This window comes from Furipterus horrens, unplaced genomic scaffold (genome assembly GCF_987537825.1).
Source record: "Furipterus horrens unplaced genomic scaffold, mFurHor1.1.pri manual_scaffold_6, whole genome shotgun sequence".
NCBI classification, from domain to species: Eukaryota; Metazoa; Chordata; class Mammalia; order Chiroptera; family Furipteridae; genus Furipterus; species Furipterus horrens.
The window spans coordinates 193,473,736-193,487,440 of NW_028327176.1; the positions used below are offsets into that span (position 1 = coordinate 193,473,736).

The following is a 13,705-nucleotide window of genomic DNA, read 5'->3' on the forward strand; positions in this document are numbered from 1 at the left end:
CTCCGCTCGCTGCCCGCGGCAGGTGGCCGACCTGAAGCTGGCCCCTCGCAGGAGGCTGCACCGAGCCCCTGTCTGCCCACCTGTAAAATGGAGGCTGTGCACCCACACGCTTACAGGGGATCAGGAAGAGGACCTGGGTGGCCTCAGTCACAGACTGAACGGCGGTTTTGAAGCCCCTGGTGGTGGTCGGCACGTTTTCCCACAGTCCTCCCTGCCCAGACTCTCCGTCCGCCTCGCCTCCCCACCCCCGGCTTTCCCCAGCCCGGCCTCCTCACGCACCCCATGGGGTCCTTGTTCTCTCACCGAGGGGGCCCCTACCCCTGCAGTCCCTGCACGCACACCAGGGCGTGCGGCCTTCCTCTGTCTGACCTGCGCCCTCATGAGCACCGTGCCGCCCGGGTCCCCACACCGCCAGCAGGCCCGGCAGGCCCAGGGCCCAGCTCGCTCTCCCCTCCGCGCCTCTGTCCCGGGCCAAGGACTGTCGGGAAGCCGGGGGCAGAGTTCCCTCCCATGTGCCCTGAGAGGCTGGGTCCTGCAGCCCGGCTACGTCCGTGAATTCTGTATGTGAGGAGAGTGCCTTGACATGGGTGTCCCCAGGTGAGGGTTTGTCACCACGCTGCCTGTGACACAGCCTTGTCTCGTACTTGGAAAGTGAATATCATAATAAACACACCAAACTCATGGAATTATTACAGAAACAAGACAATGAAGTGAAAAAAAAGTGAAAATGATAAGTTCTACATAAATACACTTATATTCCTTGTATTTAATGAAAGTAAAAACTGATTTTTTACATGATAGTACACCTGCTCATTGCATGAAAACATGTAACAGCCTTAAAACGCTGATAACACGTGAGCCTCGCCCATCATCCCTGCAGCACACAGACCACTGTGGACCCCATGACACCGACACCCGTGCCACGTGGGCCTGTGCGGAGCGTCCCATCGCTGCGCACCCACCCAAGCGCGGCTCCACCCGGAACTGTGTGCCCTCAGCGGCAGGAGCCCCGAGCCTGCCGCCCGCCCCACCGGCCCCTTCTCCCCGCCCGTCCGTCCACTGCTTCTCAGCGACTCCTCGTGGGTGGGCTTGGCACAGCTTTCGTGCGAACTCAGCAGCTTTTCCGAATGTATTTTGTCCTCCGTGTTCCCTGGTGAAGCCCTCTGGTATTTATATATAGGAGGTTTTTAAAGATATCACTTCGCTATTATTATTTACATTAAATATATATGTGTCTCTAAGATATTAGCTATTGTCCCTTACATTAAATAATATTTAATTTTTTTATGAAAGCCATATTTAACATAACTGGAATTGTGACTTACTTTGGAGAAAACCTATATGAAAATAAAGGCAATATACACAGAAGAAACATTCATCATGAAAGCCGTCACAGGCCCGGCATACTAAGACCAACACAGCGCTGGCACACCGCCGGGAAGAAGTAAAACCGTGCAGCCACGGTGGGAAACGGCACGGGGGCTCCTCGGAACTAGAAAACCACCTCGGGTCACACAGCAGCCCCACGCGGGTCCGCGTCTGAACGACGGGGAGCAGGGCAGAAGCGGCAGCCGCCCTCCCACGGTCACAGCAGCGGCGTCACCGAGCGCCCACGGAGGGAGTGACGCGCAAACAGCGAGCGTGAGTCAGCCCGGAAGAGGAAGGCAGCGCCGACCCCGCCGCGGCCCGGGCGAAGCTGAGGGCCCTGCACCAGGGGAGGCGAGCCCTCACGGGGGACTGTCTGGGGCCAGCCTGGGGGAGGGGCGCGGGCTTCCTGGGGACGGGAGGGTCCCCGAGAGGGCGGCGGCTGCACGGCAGGTGAGTGGAGTTAACGTGATCAGGTGGTAACTGTGTTACGTGTGTTTTGCTGCTATTGAGAATTACATTTTAAAATAAAAAATTAAATGATGTAACTGAAATTAAGAACGTTAAATAAGCATCTATGGGATTCCTTGCCCTAAACCTGCTCTATTTACCCATTTTAACTAGTTTAAAGTAGTATAGTTCCTATACTGGGTAAAAACGTTTGGCTAACTCTGAATCTTATAAAAATGAGAATGAACTGTTCTAAGTTTTGCTTCCGACAAAGTGTAAGAAGCGCACTTACGGTCAACACGTGAAGATTCCAGTGAGAAACCCAGGGACCCAGTCTGATGTCTCTCAGGGGTGGGGAGACCGCAGGCTGCGTCCTGAGAGATGGGAGTGGAGAGTGGGGGGCGGGGGGACGGAAGCCCCCATCCCAGTTTCCCAGATGGAACGGACACCCCTGGGTCTCCCTGGGTGACCCCAGGCTCCCCTCAGAGGCCCCGACACAGTGGAACCCAGGCCAGGCTGTTGGGCAGGATCAGGAATTGTTCTGAGAGCATCCCTACCCCCCAGGACCCTGGAAAGACACTGGGTGCTGGGACCTCCCAAGGCAGAGGCACAGGGGGGTCCCTGGCATCTGAACAGGCAGCCAGCACCACGGGGGACAGAGGCCCCAGGCAGAGCCGCGCGCACAGGCAGGGCCCCCCACCGTGCGCCCACTGCAGGGGCTTCAGTCATTCCTTGTAAGGAATTCCAGTCGTCCCCTAAGGGCCCCACTAAGGCCTGTAAACATTTGCCAATGTCTGCTGCTGGCATTAAGTACCTGGCTCTTCGAGGCTCTTCTCTTGCAGAGGACCTGGCCTTTTTGCAGAGCTGTCTGTCCTGCAGAGAATCCGGCTAAGCAGCCGACTACGACTGAAGATAACCCCGTAAACCTCGTTCCTGTTGCTGCCAGATGTCACAGACACACCCACCTGCAGCTGCCCCACCCCCACTTCCTGCCGGGGTCATTTTCCCGCCGAAGGAGAAGACCCTATGTAAACCCTGCCCTGAACCCCATCCGGGGTCGGCGCCATTTTGGAGACTCGGTCTCGGCCCGGCTGCCAGCAATAAAGCCTTTGCTCTCCTCAGCCTCTGTCCCCGGGGGGTTTACTCTCGCTGCACCTGCCATGACACCCCGCCCCCGAGGGAGCCTCTCACAGTCCCAGGCGTGCACCAAGCACGAGGTTACTTTTATCGAAGCACATCCTGCTTGACATTCACCACGTCCACATGAGGCTGCTGCCAGGGGTCCCCTCAAGGTGCAGGACACAGACACGTGTGGCACAGATGCCGTGACGCCTCAGGAGACGGACCCCGAGCCCCGCGGCCCCGCCGTCCTCGTGCCGGTGGCCCAGGCTCCGCACAGGTCGGCGGTCACTTGGCTACGAACAGCTGCAGTTTGCCATCCAAGGTGGCCGTGGCGAGCTGGGGGAGAAACGACGCAGGCGTGAGCTCCCGGGCGCCGCCGGTGCTGGGACGCCAGCAGGAGCGCGAGCTGCCGGGCCCACTGTCCTGGTCGGCCGTTTTCTAGGACACTGAGCAGAGCGCAAGAACAGCCTGCAGGGAGTGTCAGGCTCAGCTGACCTGAGCCGCACCCCCAGGGAGCTGAGGGGCAAATCCCAGCACCCAGGCTGGTCCTCGGTGCTGGGCCTCCACGGGCCTACGTCCCCGCTCCGCCCACCTGCCCACCCGGCTGCCCAGGACACCCCGCCACCATGGCTTCCCATCCTCCCACTCCCTGCTGGGGCCACGCAGAGCAGACCCCTGGTCTACCACCAGCCCGTCATCCCAGTGAGGCAGGAGGACCAAGTTCAGGGCCAGCGAGCCCTTTGCCCCAGGCCCTCAGGAGCTCAGGGCCACAACCTCAGTTAGGGCTCCACGAGGACGGGGGCGGGGACACTACTCAGTCACGGCACCAGGAGGGAAGCCAGTCTGCCCTCTGCACCTCCTCAGAGGCACCGTCCAACTCCAATCAGCCTCTGACCTTGGCCAGGGGACTCGAGTGCCCGGCACGGACCCCAGACCAGCATGCGGGGACTTGGCCAAGAGCCTCGAGGAGCCTGGAGACCGGACTGTGCCCGGGGCCGAGATGCAGAGTCAGTACCCTGGAAGGGGCCCGCGGGGAGCCTGGGCTCTGCCGGGCGCGGCAGTTTGTCGTGCTTTGTCCTGGACCAGGCTTCTCAGCAGCATCGGGATCTGGGAGCTGAACTGTGAGTCCCAGCCCCCGGCCGAGTCTGAGCAGGGTCCTGGCTGCACACCTGCTCTGTCGGCATGGGTACAGATGCACCAGTATTGACACAGACACACAGACATAGACACAGAAAGACAGACACAGACGGGCACAGACACAGACACAGACGCAGACAGACAGACACACAGGCACAGACAGACACGGACAGATGGACACACATAGAGAGGGAAACAGACACAGACACACAGGCACACAGACACAGACAGACGGACACACAGACATAAAGACAGAAACAGAGACACAGAGACACAGAGACAGAGACACAGGCCCAGAGAGTGCTGTGTAGAGGCAGATGCCGACACGGATGCATCTGTCCTACACTAGATGAGACCTGTCGGACCATTAAAAGCAGCGCAGAGAAGCATCTAGAACTTCTACCACCCGGTGACAATTTTAAACGCTGATGTATTTCAGAGGGGGCACCATGAATCCAGACTGGAGCGCAGGCCTGGTTCTAGTCTGGTCTGCTGTACAATGTGGGGACGTCACTTAAGGTGCGGGTCTTCTTCCTCAGTGTGGGCAAAACTGCCTAACAAACCGGGGTAAAATCACCTGTCAGGAGCTGCAAGGGCTGTCAGAACCATTCACAGGAAGCTCCCCGCAAACGTGGGCTCATGATGGAACCAAGGGGGACAGGTGGGTGCAGCTACACGGGGTGTGTGCGGCTTCAGACAGAGCCACAGCCCCCATAACCCCGAGAGGGGCCACGTGATGTTCACAGCGTGTTTCAGAACAGAGACTATTTGCGGGGCGGGGGTGGGGGGGCGGGAGGAGGGGCTGAGGTCTCATTTCAAAGAAAAGGCTGAAGAAAACAAAGCCAGACTTCACGCTGGAGCAAAGCTGTGCTCATCTGCAAGGCCAAACGTGATTTTACACCCACGGACCTGTCGCTCTCAGCTCAGTATGTCCTTCCTTGGACGGGACCAGGGACGGCAGTGACACAGGACGTGCATCCGGGGTGTGAACAAGCGAGGCCGGTGTTGCTGCTCTAAGTCCCTCGGTCTGCAGGACACAGTACAGCCCTCCCACCTAGGACACTAATGACCTTCCTCAGAGCAAGTCTTAGAACAGCACAAGACGGCACTCAGACAGCCGTGGCTCTACTTCCAACTCCTGAACCAGTGAGAAAGGGAAAACCAGCTGTCAGGAGAACGGACACCTCAGCCCTCAGTCCCAGGCACTGTGTCAGGACTGGCCCAGGAGCCTGACCTTGACCATCAGCTTCCCGGCCCGCAGAATAGACGCCGCGCGTCCCGGGTGTGTGTCTGGCCATGGAGGGAAGGCAGCAGGGGTGGGCGGCCAGCGTGGCATGACCCACGGGGCCACAGGAAGACAGTGAAAGAGCTTTAAGTGAGACTTTTTTAGAAAGAGAGGGACTTGAAACAAGTCCTTTGGAGCCTGGGGATGAGACACAAGCCGGCACGGGGCAAGGGTGTGCTGGCAAACTCTCTGCAGGGAGGACGGACGAGGGGCTGGGGAGGCTCAGCAAAGGCCCACGCAGAGCTGCTTGGACCCGCGGGGCAGAGGGGCGTCTTAGCACATGGCCGCTGGGCCACTGGGGCGCAGAGGAGCAAACGCGGACCTGGGAGTCCCAAAGCCAAAGCCAGAGGCGTGGCTGTCACGAGGATGTGCTTGTCAGCGCCCGTGAAGTATGTTTTCCTTATTCTCCTTTCTCTTTAGAGACCATGTGGTTCTAATTCTCTGGTCCAGATGGTCAGAAAAAAAAACAAAACAAACAAAACAAACAGCAAGCAGAGCTCTTCGACCACTCAGGCCGCGAGGCTTCAGCTTCAGCCACGGCTTCCTCCGTTTCCGTTTCCAGGCGCGGCCCAAGGGAGTAAAGGTTCCGTTTCCTGATGCTCCTGTGGTCCCCATGCAGTGGGAGGTCCCCAGCGAGACCAGAGGCTCAGACAAGCCGAGGAGCAGAAACGGTCCCGCTCCCATCAGAGTGAACGTCCACGCCAGCCGGAGCAGCTGCAGCGCAGGGCGGTGGGGCACGCCAGGCCCGCAACCCGGGGCTCTGCAGGGCGCGTCGCTAGGGGCAGGGCGCGGGCCAGGACAGGAGGCCGGGGATGCACCGGGAGCAGGGAGGGGAGCGGTGAGACCCCCCTCGCTCTGCCTGGAGCACGGCCCTGCTTCCTGTTTCTCAGGAGGGCGGGGAGGGGGTGGCTTCCCTGGCCACAGAGACACAGAAGATGGGGCCTGGGGCCTCGCAGGGACGGGGGTCGGGCCAAGGAACCTGAAGACCACGGCAGAGTCACATGTGCGAGCCCCGATGCCCAGGGAGACAGGGCTATCTCAGCTGGGGGTGAGGAAGTGACGCCCAGGTCCCTGCTCAGAGGCTGTGTGTCAAATCCCGTCACGTGATGCAAGCGTGCAAGTCACACAGCGAACAACGGGAAACGTGGTCTCGGCTGACGACGCCCCCGGAGCGCCCAGCAGCGTGAGCCTCAGCCACCAGGGCACAGACCCAGGCCTGACCAGACCGGCTGGAACAGGCAGAGACAGGACAGGAGAGGACAGCGCCCCAGGGAAGAACGGGAGGAGCGGAAGGAGCCAACACGAGACCGGAAATGAGGAGTCAGTCCTCACGGCCGTGCGGTCGGTCAGCGACGAGCTGACCAGGAGCGGAAAACGGGCAGGAGGACACCGCCCAGAACTCAAGAGTGGAAGGAGGCAGAAGGTGAAGGGCAGGTCAGACAGCAGAGCCAAACCCTGACGCGACGGTTCTAGAAGCAGAGAACAGTGAGACGGGGGCAGAGGGAGCACGTGGAGCAGTGAGAGCTCGTGGCCTTTGAGGGGCAGAGTGGGTCCCAGGGAGAGAAGCAGGGGACCCACGCCCAGCCTTCCAGGGCGTGTCCAGAACCACACACACGGGAGCCCCGCGCCCTTGGGGAGCCTTCGGAGTCCCTGCCACCTCGGAGGGGTCCCAGGTAAACACGGTGCCAGCCCCGCTCTGAGATCTGGGGTCAGGGCTGCGGGCGGAGACCCTGAACAGGTGACTGAGGGGCAGCAGCAAGACGGTCCAGCGCTGCAAGGGACTCATTTTTCAGGTTTAAGATTTCCTGTGAGTTACTGACCATTAACTTTGTCACAGAGGCCTTGGTGGAAAATAAACCTTTAATTCTGGTGAAAATAAACGGACCGCATCTTTGTTTCCTGTCTTATACTTCTCAGGTTTTGTTTGCGAGGCCTTCCCAAAGCACAGATCACGACTCTATTCTTCTATCATTTTTTCCTACTTCTGGTTTTACCTTTGTGTTCACAGGCAGATCATCAGATACGAGCATGCTTAAACAGAGACACGGTTCGATTTTCCCTCAGTACAGAAAGCCGCTTCTCCTACACACTGCAGCAAATGGCCCCCCTTTCCCCACTGTTTTGTGTGCCGTGTTTAATGCGTGTTAAGTCCCAAATACACGCTGGTCCTCTCTGCCTTCTCTAGCGTGTTCCTCAGGCTCTATTTTAGCTCTTTAATCAATGCCACATAATTTTTATTCCTTCGATTTTGAAGTATTTATTTAACAGAGGAGCTATGAAGTTACATTAGCCCTTCTACCAATCTTTCTCTTTTTTCAACATAGGTTTTTTGGAATAAGTTTATTGAGCCTTACGAGAATTTTGACTGAACGCACGAAGTTTGTAGTTAGTGAAGACTCGTCACCCTTGTCAGGCTGCGGCAGACTCCTCGGCTCCTGCTCGGGGCCGCTCACTCCGGCTCGAATGTTTTCTCCACGTTCTGTTTTTCTCAGTTAAGCTCCTAGATACTTTCAAGTCTTGTTTGCCACTATGAACTAAATCTTATTTTTATTTTAACTTCAGTTAGTTATTATTGGTGTGTTTATTATCGAACTGGATTTTGCCTTCCAGTGAAATGAATCATACCATCTGCAAACAATGAGTTTTTTCTCTTCCAATGAACCTTAAGTTTAAAAAAATAATATTTTCCACCACACTGGACAAAGGGATTGCGGATAATCGGAGTTGGCAAAAGATTATTCAAAATGAGTCAGGTCCAAAATCCTGTTTGGGACAAAATAAGACTTTCTGAGCCATTAAGAACTGCGAGCAATGGGGTTCACATCTCAGGTTAAGGGAGACGGACTTGAACATAATGCTGCCCTTGAATAATTAAGAACATGTGTCACGCACCAGCTATTATAAAACTCGAGGGGTCTGAAGGCCCCACGCATGGAGAAGGCTGCTGTTGGAGATCCCACCCCTTATCTGGCTAGGATGCAGCAATTCTGAAACACAATTAATAACCATCTGTGGGTAACAACTCGGCTCCCAGCTCTAACGGTGATGAAGGCCACACGCAAAATCAGCCACGTGTTTATTCTGGGCTGGAAACCCCAGAACCTACTCTCGTTTCCCACGCCTGTCGCCTGGGAGCTCTGACGACACAGAGGGCCAAGTTGGCGAGGACCGTCCTGGGGGCCACCCTCCCCCCCATGGGCACGGAGCCCCTCTCTTTTCATGGAGCGCACCTCCCCAGGGACGGGGCGGACAGCTCTGCCAATGGCCACTTCCTCTCAGGTGAAGACTGTTCGGGGCTTCACACGCCCCTTCCTTCTGTGAGGGGCGGCTGAGCTCTCAGGCCCAGGGCCACAGAGCCCAAAGGGCGCCCAGGCTGCTGCGTGCGGCCAGCCCCATCTTCCAGCTGTGTCGGCTCAGCAACTGTCCCGACTCACCTGCCTCGACGTCCGCACCCATTCCATGGGGCGAACAGTAGCACCCACACCTGGGCACGGGTCTGTGAACTAAGGTGGGTCAAACAGACCAGCTGTGAGAACGGGGCCTGGCAGATCGTAACCACTGTCCTGTGATAACATAGATACCACCATCCGCTACGACTGGGAATATGCCCCCTGTCCCGTGATTTGAATGTGAAATCGGGAGCCCCAGACCCACCTGTAGGCTCCATGGGCACACGACAGGCCAGGAAAGGAAGCGTGTCCGCGCACGGAGCAGGGACAGCGGCCACGGGTGAGGTGGCACCGCACTCCCTGGGGCTTTAGCCCTGCATCCCCCTGGTCTGACCTCTCGGCTCCACCTACGTGGACACCCCGCTCAGGGCCTGCGTCTGCCTGAGTCCTGGGGGGGCGATGGAGCCACGGGAGTGGGAGGCCCAGAGCAGCTAACAGGCAAGCAGACGGCGCCGTAACTGTCGCTCCGTGAAGCCCCACTTTTCCTGCCCAGATCTGGCCTAAGACGCGACGCCTGCGTTTCGGCCGCGGGGCCATCCCCAGGCCTCGTCACCCAGCTCTGCAGGGGCTGCCGCAGTGGGACCTGGTCCTGCAGCTAAAGGGGAGTCGGGGGCTGGGAGGCGTCTCGGTGCCGGTAGCACTTCCTGCATCTCCCTTGGTCAAATCCTTCACAGCGTCTCAGTGTCCGCTTCTGTGGACACGTGACATGCAGTTAGGCCCCATGACATCAGAGGCGAGGGCAGCCTCAGGAGAAGCCCGGCTGGTGCTGTGCCCTGGTGCAGGGCAGGACGGGGCTAAGATGCGTCAGTGCCGCCAAGGAGGCACCTGTGTTCACCGCACGCGCCGCGGAGCGATGGCCGGGGGGGGGTGGGGGTGGGGCGCCATGTTGCATCGTTCCCCTGGCTGGAGGCCGGGGCCTGGGAGCAGACCGCTGAGGGGCCGACCCTGCTCCGGCTGGATCTGAGGCGCCGCAGACTCCGCCCTGCAAGACGCTGCCCAGCTGCCTTCCTGACCCAGACGTGACCCAGACTCTGGGGACCCGGGTCCATTGTCCCCGATGCTGTTGTGTGACGCTACTGCTGATGGTTCCCGAGCGGCAGTGAGGTCGCTGCGCTGTCGTAGACTCGGACTGCACCAGCGTCACCGAAGCCGAGCGAGCGCAGAGGCACGTCTGCCGGCTCCTGCTCTTCCTCGGTGCCGGCGTCAGTTGTCGGGCTGGTGGCTGTCCGGGCGGGCTGGCGTCTGTGACAAAGGGGGGCTCAGGGGAAGCCTACAGAGCAGACACTCACAAGGCGAGAGCGTCGCCCGCGAAGGTCCTGACCCTCCCACGGAGGCAGAGATGCCGGGCCGGCGTGAAGGCGCAGAGCTGGACGAGGGCCCGCAGCGCCTCCTATGTGGGCGTCCGTGCTGACTCCCCGGGACTGGGCTGCGTGGAGGCCCCTCCGCTGCAGACCCTCAGCAGGGCCTCAGGCTGACAGAGGCGGAGAGGAAAAGGTTTACTTTGGAGGAAAAGCCTGAAACTGATTCACATTTGGAAACGGTCGCTTCGTGGGCCAACGTGGCCAAGAGGCAGGAGACCACGCCGCCATTTCCCGTTTCGGCCGGACAGCCCCCACCTGGTTGCCCGGGTTCTGGAAGAGAAACGTGGCGTTGACGGTGATGGGCCTCCTCGGAGCCCGGGCGTCTCCAGCCTCGATCTGAGCACCAGGCCTCCACGTTGGCCGCACCCGACCCTCGCCCCCTGAAGCGGAGCCGTGGCGGGCCCCACTCCACGGGGCTGGCCCAGAGTTTCCAGGCCGGGCTGAGCAGCAGAGCTGAAATCGCTCCAGATGGTTCCAGCATGCAGCCAAGGCTGAGCGCGCCAAGGATCTCAATTCTATAATTTCATTACTCCTCAAAGCTCTCTAATCCAGGATAAATATTTCCACTTCGTTGAAAGTTGCTGATCCAACATGTGGAAGCGTTTTGTGGTCGGGCTCTGGCTTCTCCCGCCAGGGCTTCCAGTAATTCAACGTCACCCGCTCCGTCCTCACGGTGTTTCTGTCCAGGTGGACGTCCCGGTGACTCAGAGCCGACTGACCTGGAGACCCAGGATGTGCTCCCCACGGAACGTTCCGTGCGCAGGAGCTGGAGGACGTTCCAGAGCACGTGTCACCAACAGAATCCAGCAACAGCGGCCTCCCTGCCGAGTGAAACCAGAACTGGCCGCTCTGCCCTTGAGAACTGACCACTGAGGCACAGTGGGGGCACGGGACGAACTCCACAGGCCACAGCCCAGTGCGCCAGGGGCGGTGCTCGCTGTCAGAGGCGGGTGCGGGTGCGTGGGAATGCCGGGCTGGGGGGCTCGGCCTCCGTGGTCCCGCAGCAGCTTCTGCCCTAGAAGGACGGACTCGCCTGCCCAGCCAGTTGACCACCAGAGCCCCAGCCGCCCCTGGTCCTGAGCCAGGAGGGCACGGCGATGGGTGCCTGAGGGAGCACATCCCTCCCTGGGTGGCGGCAGGACCGCCCCCCAGGACCTGGCTGTACGAGTGGAGGAGACAGACGGCAGGCAAGACCCCCGAGGCACACGTCCAGTGGCACTTACTCCTGTGACCACTGAGTCCTGAAATGGAGGCTCACACCACGCCCGGGACTGGGGCCCATTGCCACACACCTCCCTGGGCACCTGCTGCTTCCTGTCGCTGCCACGACTCATGTTCCCAAACTGAGGGGCTCGAAACACCAGCTCATCCCTGCCAGTCAGTCCAGGGGTCTCACTGCACCACAACATGGCATCAGGAGGGCTACTTCCCGCCTTAGACTGACCTCAATCCCAGGCCGTGGTCCCTCCTCCACCTGATGCCCCCGGATGCCTCTGGATCCCCCACCACCACCACCCCGAGGACCCTTGTGAGTCTACTGGGCCACCTGCACGATGCAGAATCATCTCTGTCCAAGATCCAGCGACGAGGACCTTCACCCTATCTGCCCCGACCCCTGTGCCCTGTGAGGTCATGTGTTCACGGACACCTGTGCGGCCACGGTCAGGCCCGTTCTCGGGGAGGAGCTACGGATGGAGTAGAAAGAGGTGACTTGGGTCAAACCATCAATACCTGGGCTATAGGCAGCAAAACCCCACTTCTGGCAGGTACCCCCGAAATACTGTGAACACAGCGTAGGCCCATCAACAATCAGACCCAATGATCATCACATGCCCTGGGCTTCCTGAGAACACAGGGGCTAACCCACTGCCCCGCTAGTCAAAGGTCTGGAGCCCCAAGAGGCAACCTGGTGCTCAGAGCAACAGGCTCACTCTGCCGGGGATGTAGCTGGTGTGGTGGAGGCTGCGATGCTGCCACTGCAGAGGCTGTCCTCGGAGCGGCCCGACGTCCGTGTTCTCTGTGTTAACTGCACCATAGAGGCTGTCCTCGGAGCACCCCAACGTCCGTGTTCTCTGCGTTAACTGCACCGTAGAGGCTGTCCTCGGAGCGCCCCGACGTCCGTGTTCTCTGCGTCAACCGTGCACCGCAGAGGCTGTCCTCGGAGCGCCCCGACGTCCGTGTTCTCTGTGTTAACTGCACCGCAGAGGCTGTCCTCGGAGCGCCCCGACGTCCGTGTTCTCTGCGTCAACCGTGCACCGCAGAGACTGTCCTCGGAGCACCCCAACGTCCGTGTTCTCTGCGTCAACCGTGCACCGCAGAGGCTGTCCTCAGAGCGGCCCGACGTCCGTGTTCTCTGCGTCAACCGTGCACCGCAGAGGCTGTCCTCGGAGCGCCCCGACGTCCATGTTCTCTGCGTCAACCGTGCACCGCAGAGGCTGTCCTCGGAGCGCCCCGACGTCCGTGTTCTCTGTGTTAACTGCACCGTAGAGGCTGTCCTCGGAGCGCCCCGACGTCCGTGTTCTCTGCGTCAACCGTGCACCGCAGAGGCTGTCCTCGGAGCACCCCAACGTCCGTGTTCTCTGCGTCAACCGTGCACCGCAGAGGCTGTCCTCAGAGCGGCCCGACGTCCGTGTTCTCTGTGTTAACTGCACCGCAGAGGCTGTCCTCAGAGCGGCCCGACGTCCGTGTTCTCTGCATCAACCGTGCACCGCAGAGGCTGTCCTCGGAGCGCCCCGACGTCCGTGTTCTCTGTGTTAACTGCACCGCAGAGGCTGTCCTCGGAGCGCCCCGACGTCCGTGTTCTCTGCGTCAACCGTGCACCGCAGAGGCTGTCCTCGGAGCACCCCAACGTCCGTGTTCTCTGCGTCAACCGTGCACCGCAGAGGCTGTCCTCGGAGCGCCCCGACGTCCATGTTCTTTGCGTCAACCGTGCACCGCAGAGGCTGTCCTCGGAGCGCCCCGACGTCCGTGTTCTCTGTGTTAACTGCACCGCAGAGGCTGTCCTCAGAGCGGCCCGACGTCCGTGTTCTCTGTTCTAACCGCGCTTTCCCTTTAGCAGAGCAAACAGCACCCGTCAGAGTCCGTGGAAACTTCCGGGAGGCAGAGCCGGGGTTCGCACGAGTAATAATCACAAACCAGGCTGCCAAGCACCTGCGCATGCCACCCATCCACACGCCCTCAGTGCTGGGAGGGGTCAGAAAACAAAGTCCGGGTTCTTGTGGGTACAACGTCCCATGACATCTGGATTCAGTCTCCAAATCCTGCCAAGGGCCCAAGAAACTGAAACGTTGGCCAAATGAGCAGCCGTGACCGGTCAGGAAAGAAAGGTCGTGGTTCCAGGATTAAAGAGCAGCAGGCCCACTGATGCATCTCAACGAATGAAAACGTGGTCCTTTAGGCAAAACAAGTTAAAATGGGGTAGTTCAGGCGAAAGAGGAGCAAATGCGGCAGCACAGGTTAGCTGGACGCCTACAGTCACTGTCTTCCGCGTGTGGTGCTCACACACGCCCCAGCACGCGTGCCAGCAGTCATGTCGT

At 59.6% G+C, this 13,705-nt stretch overlaps 1 protein-coding gene across 1 annotated transcript in view; it reads right to left on the reverse strand.

The window, feature by feature from the left end:
• Positions 1-9,881: 9,881 nt before the first annotated feature.
• WDR27 (WD repeat domain 27) overlaps positions 9,882-13,705 on the reverse strand; it is a 32,540-nt gene continuing 28,716 nt past the window's right edge. The window contains 5 exon segments of the mRNA XM_090280857.1: positions 9,882-10,050; positions 10,098-10,198; positions 10,425-10,549; positions 11,068-11,245; positions 11,393-11,564. Of these exon segments, the coding sequence (XP_090136983.1) occupies positions 9,882-10,050; positions 10,098-10,198; positions 10,425-10,549; positions 11,068-11,245; positions 11,393-11,564 (745 nt within the window).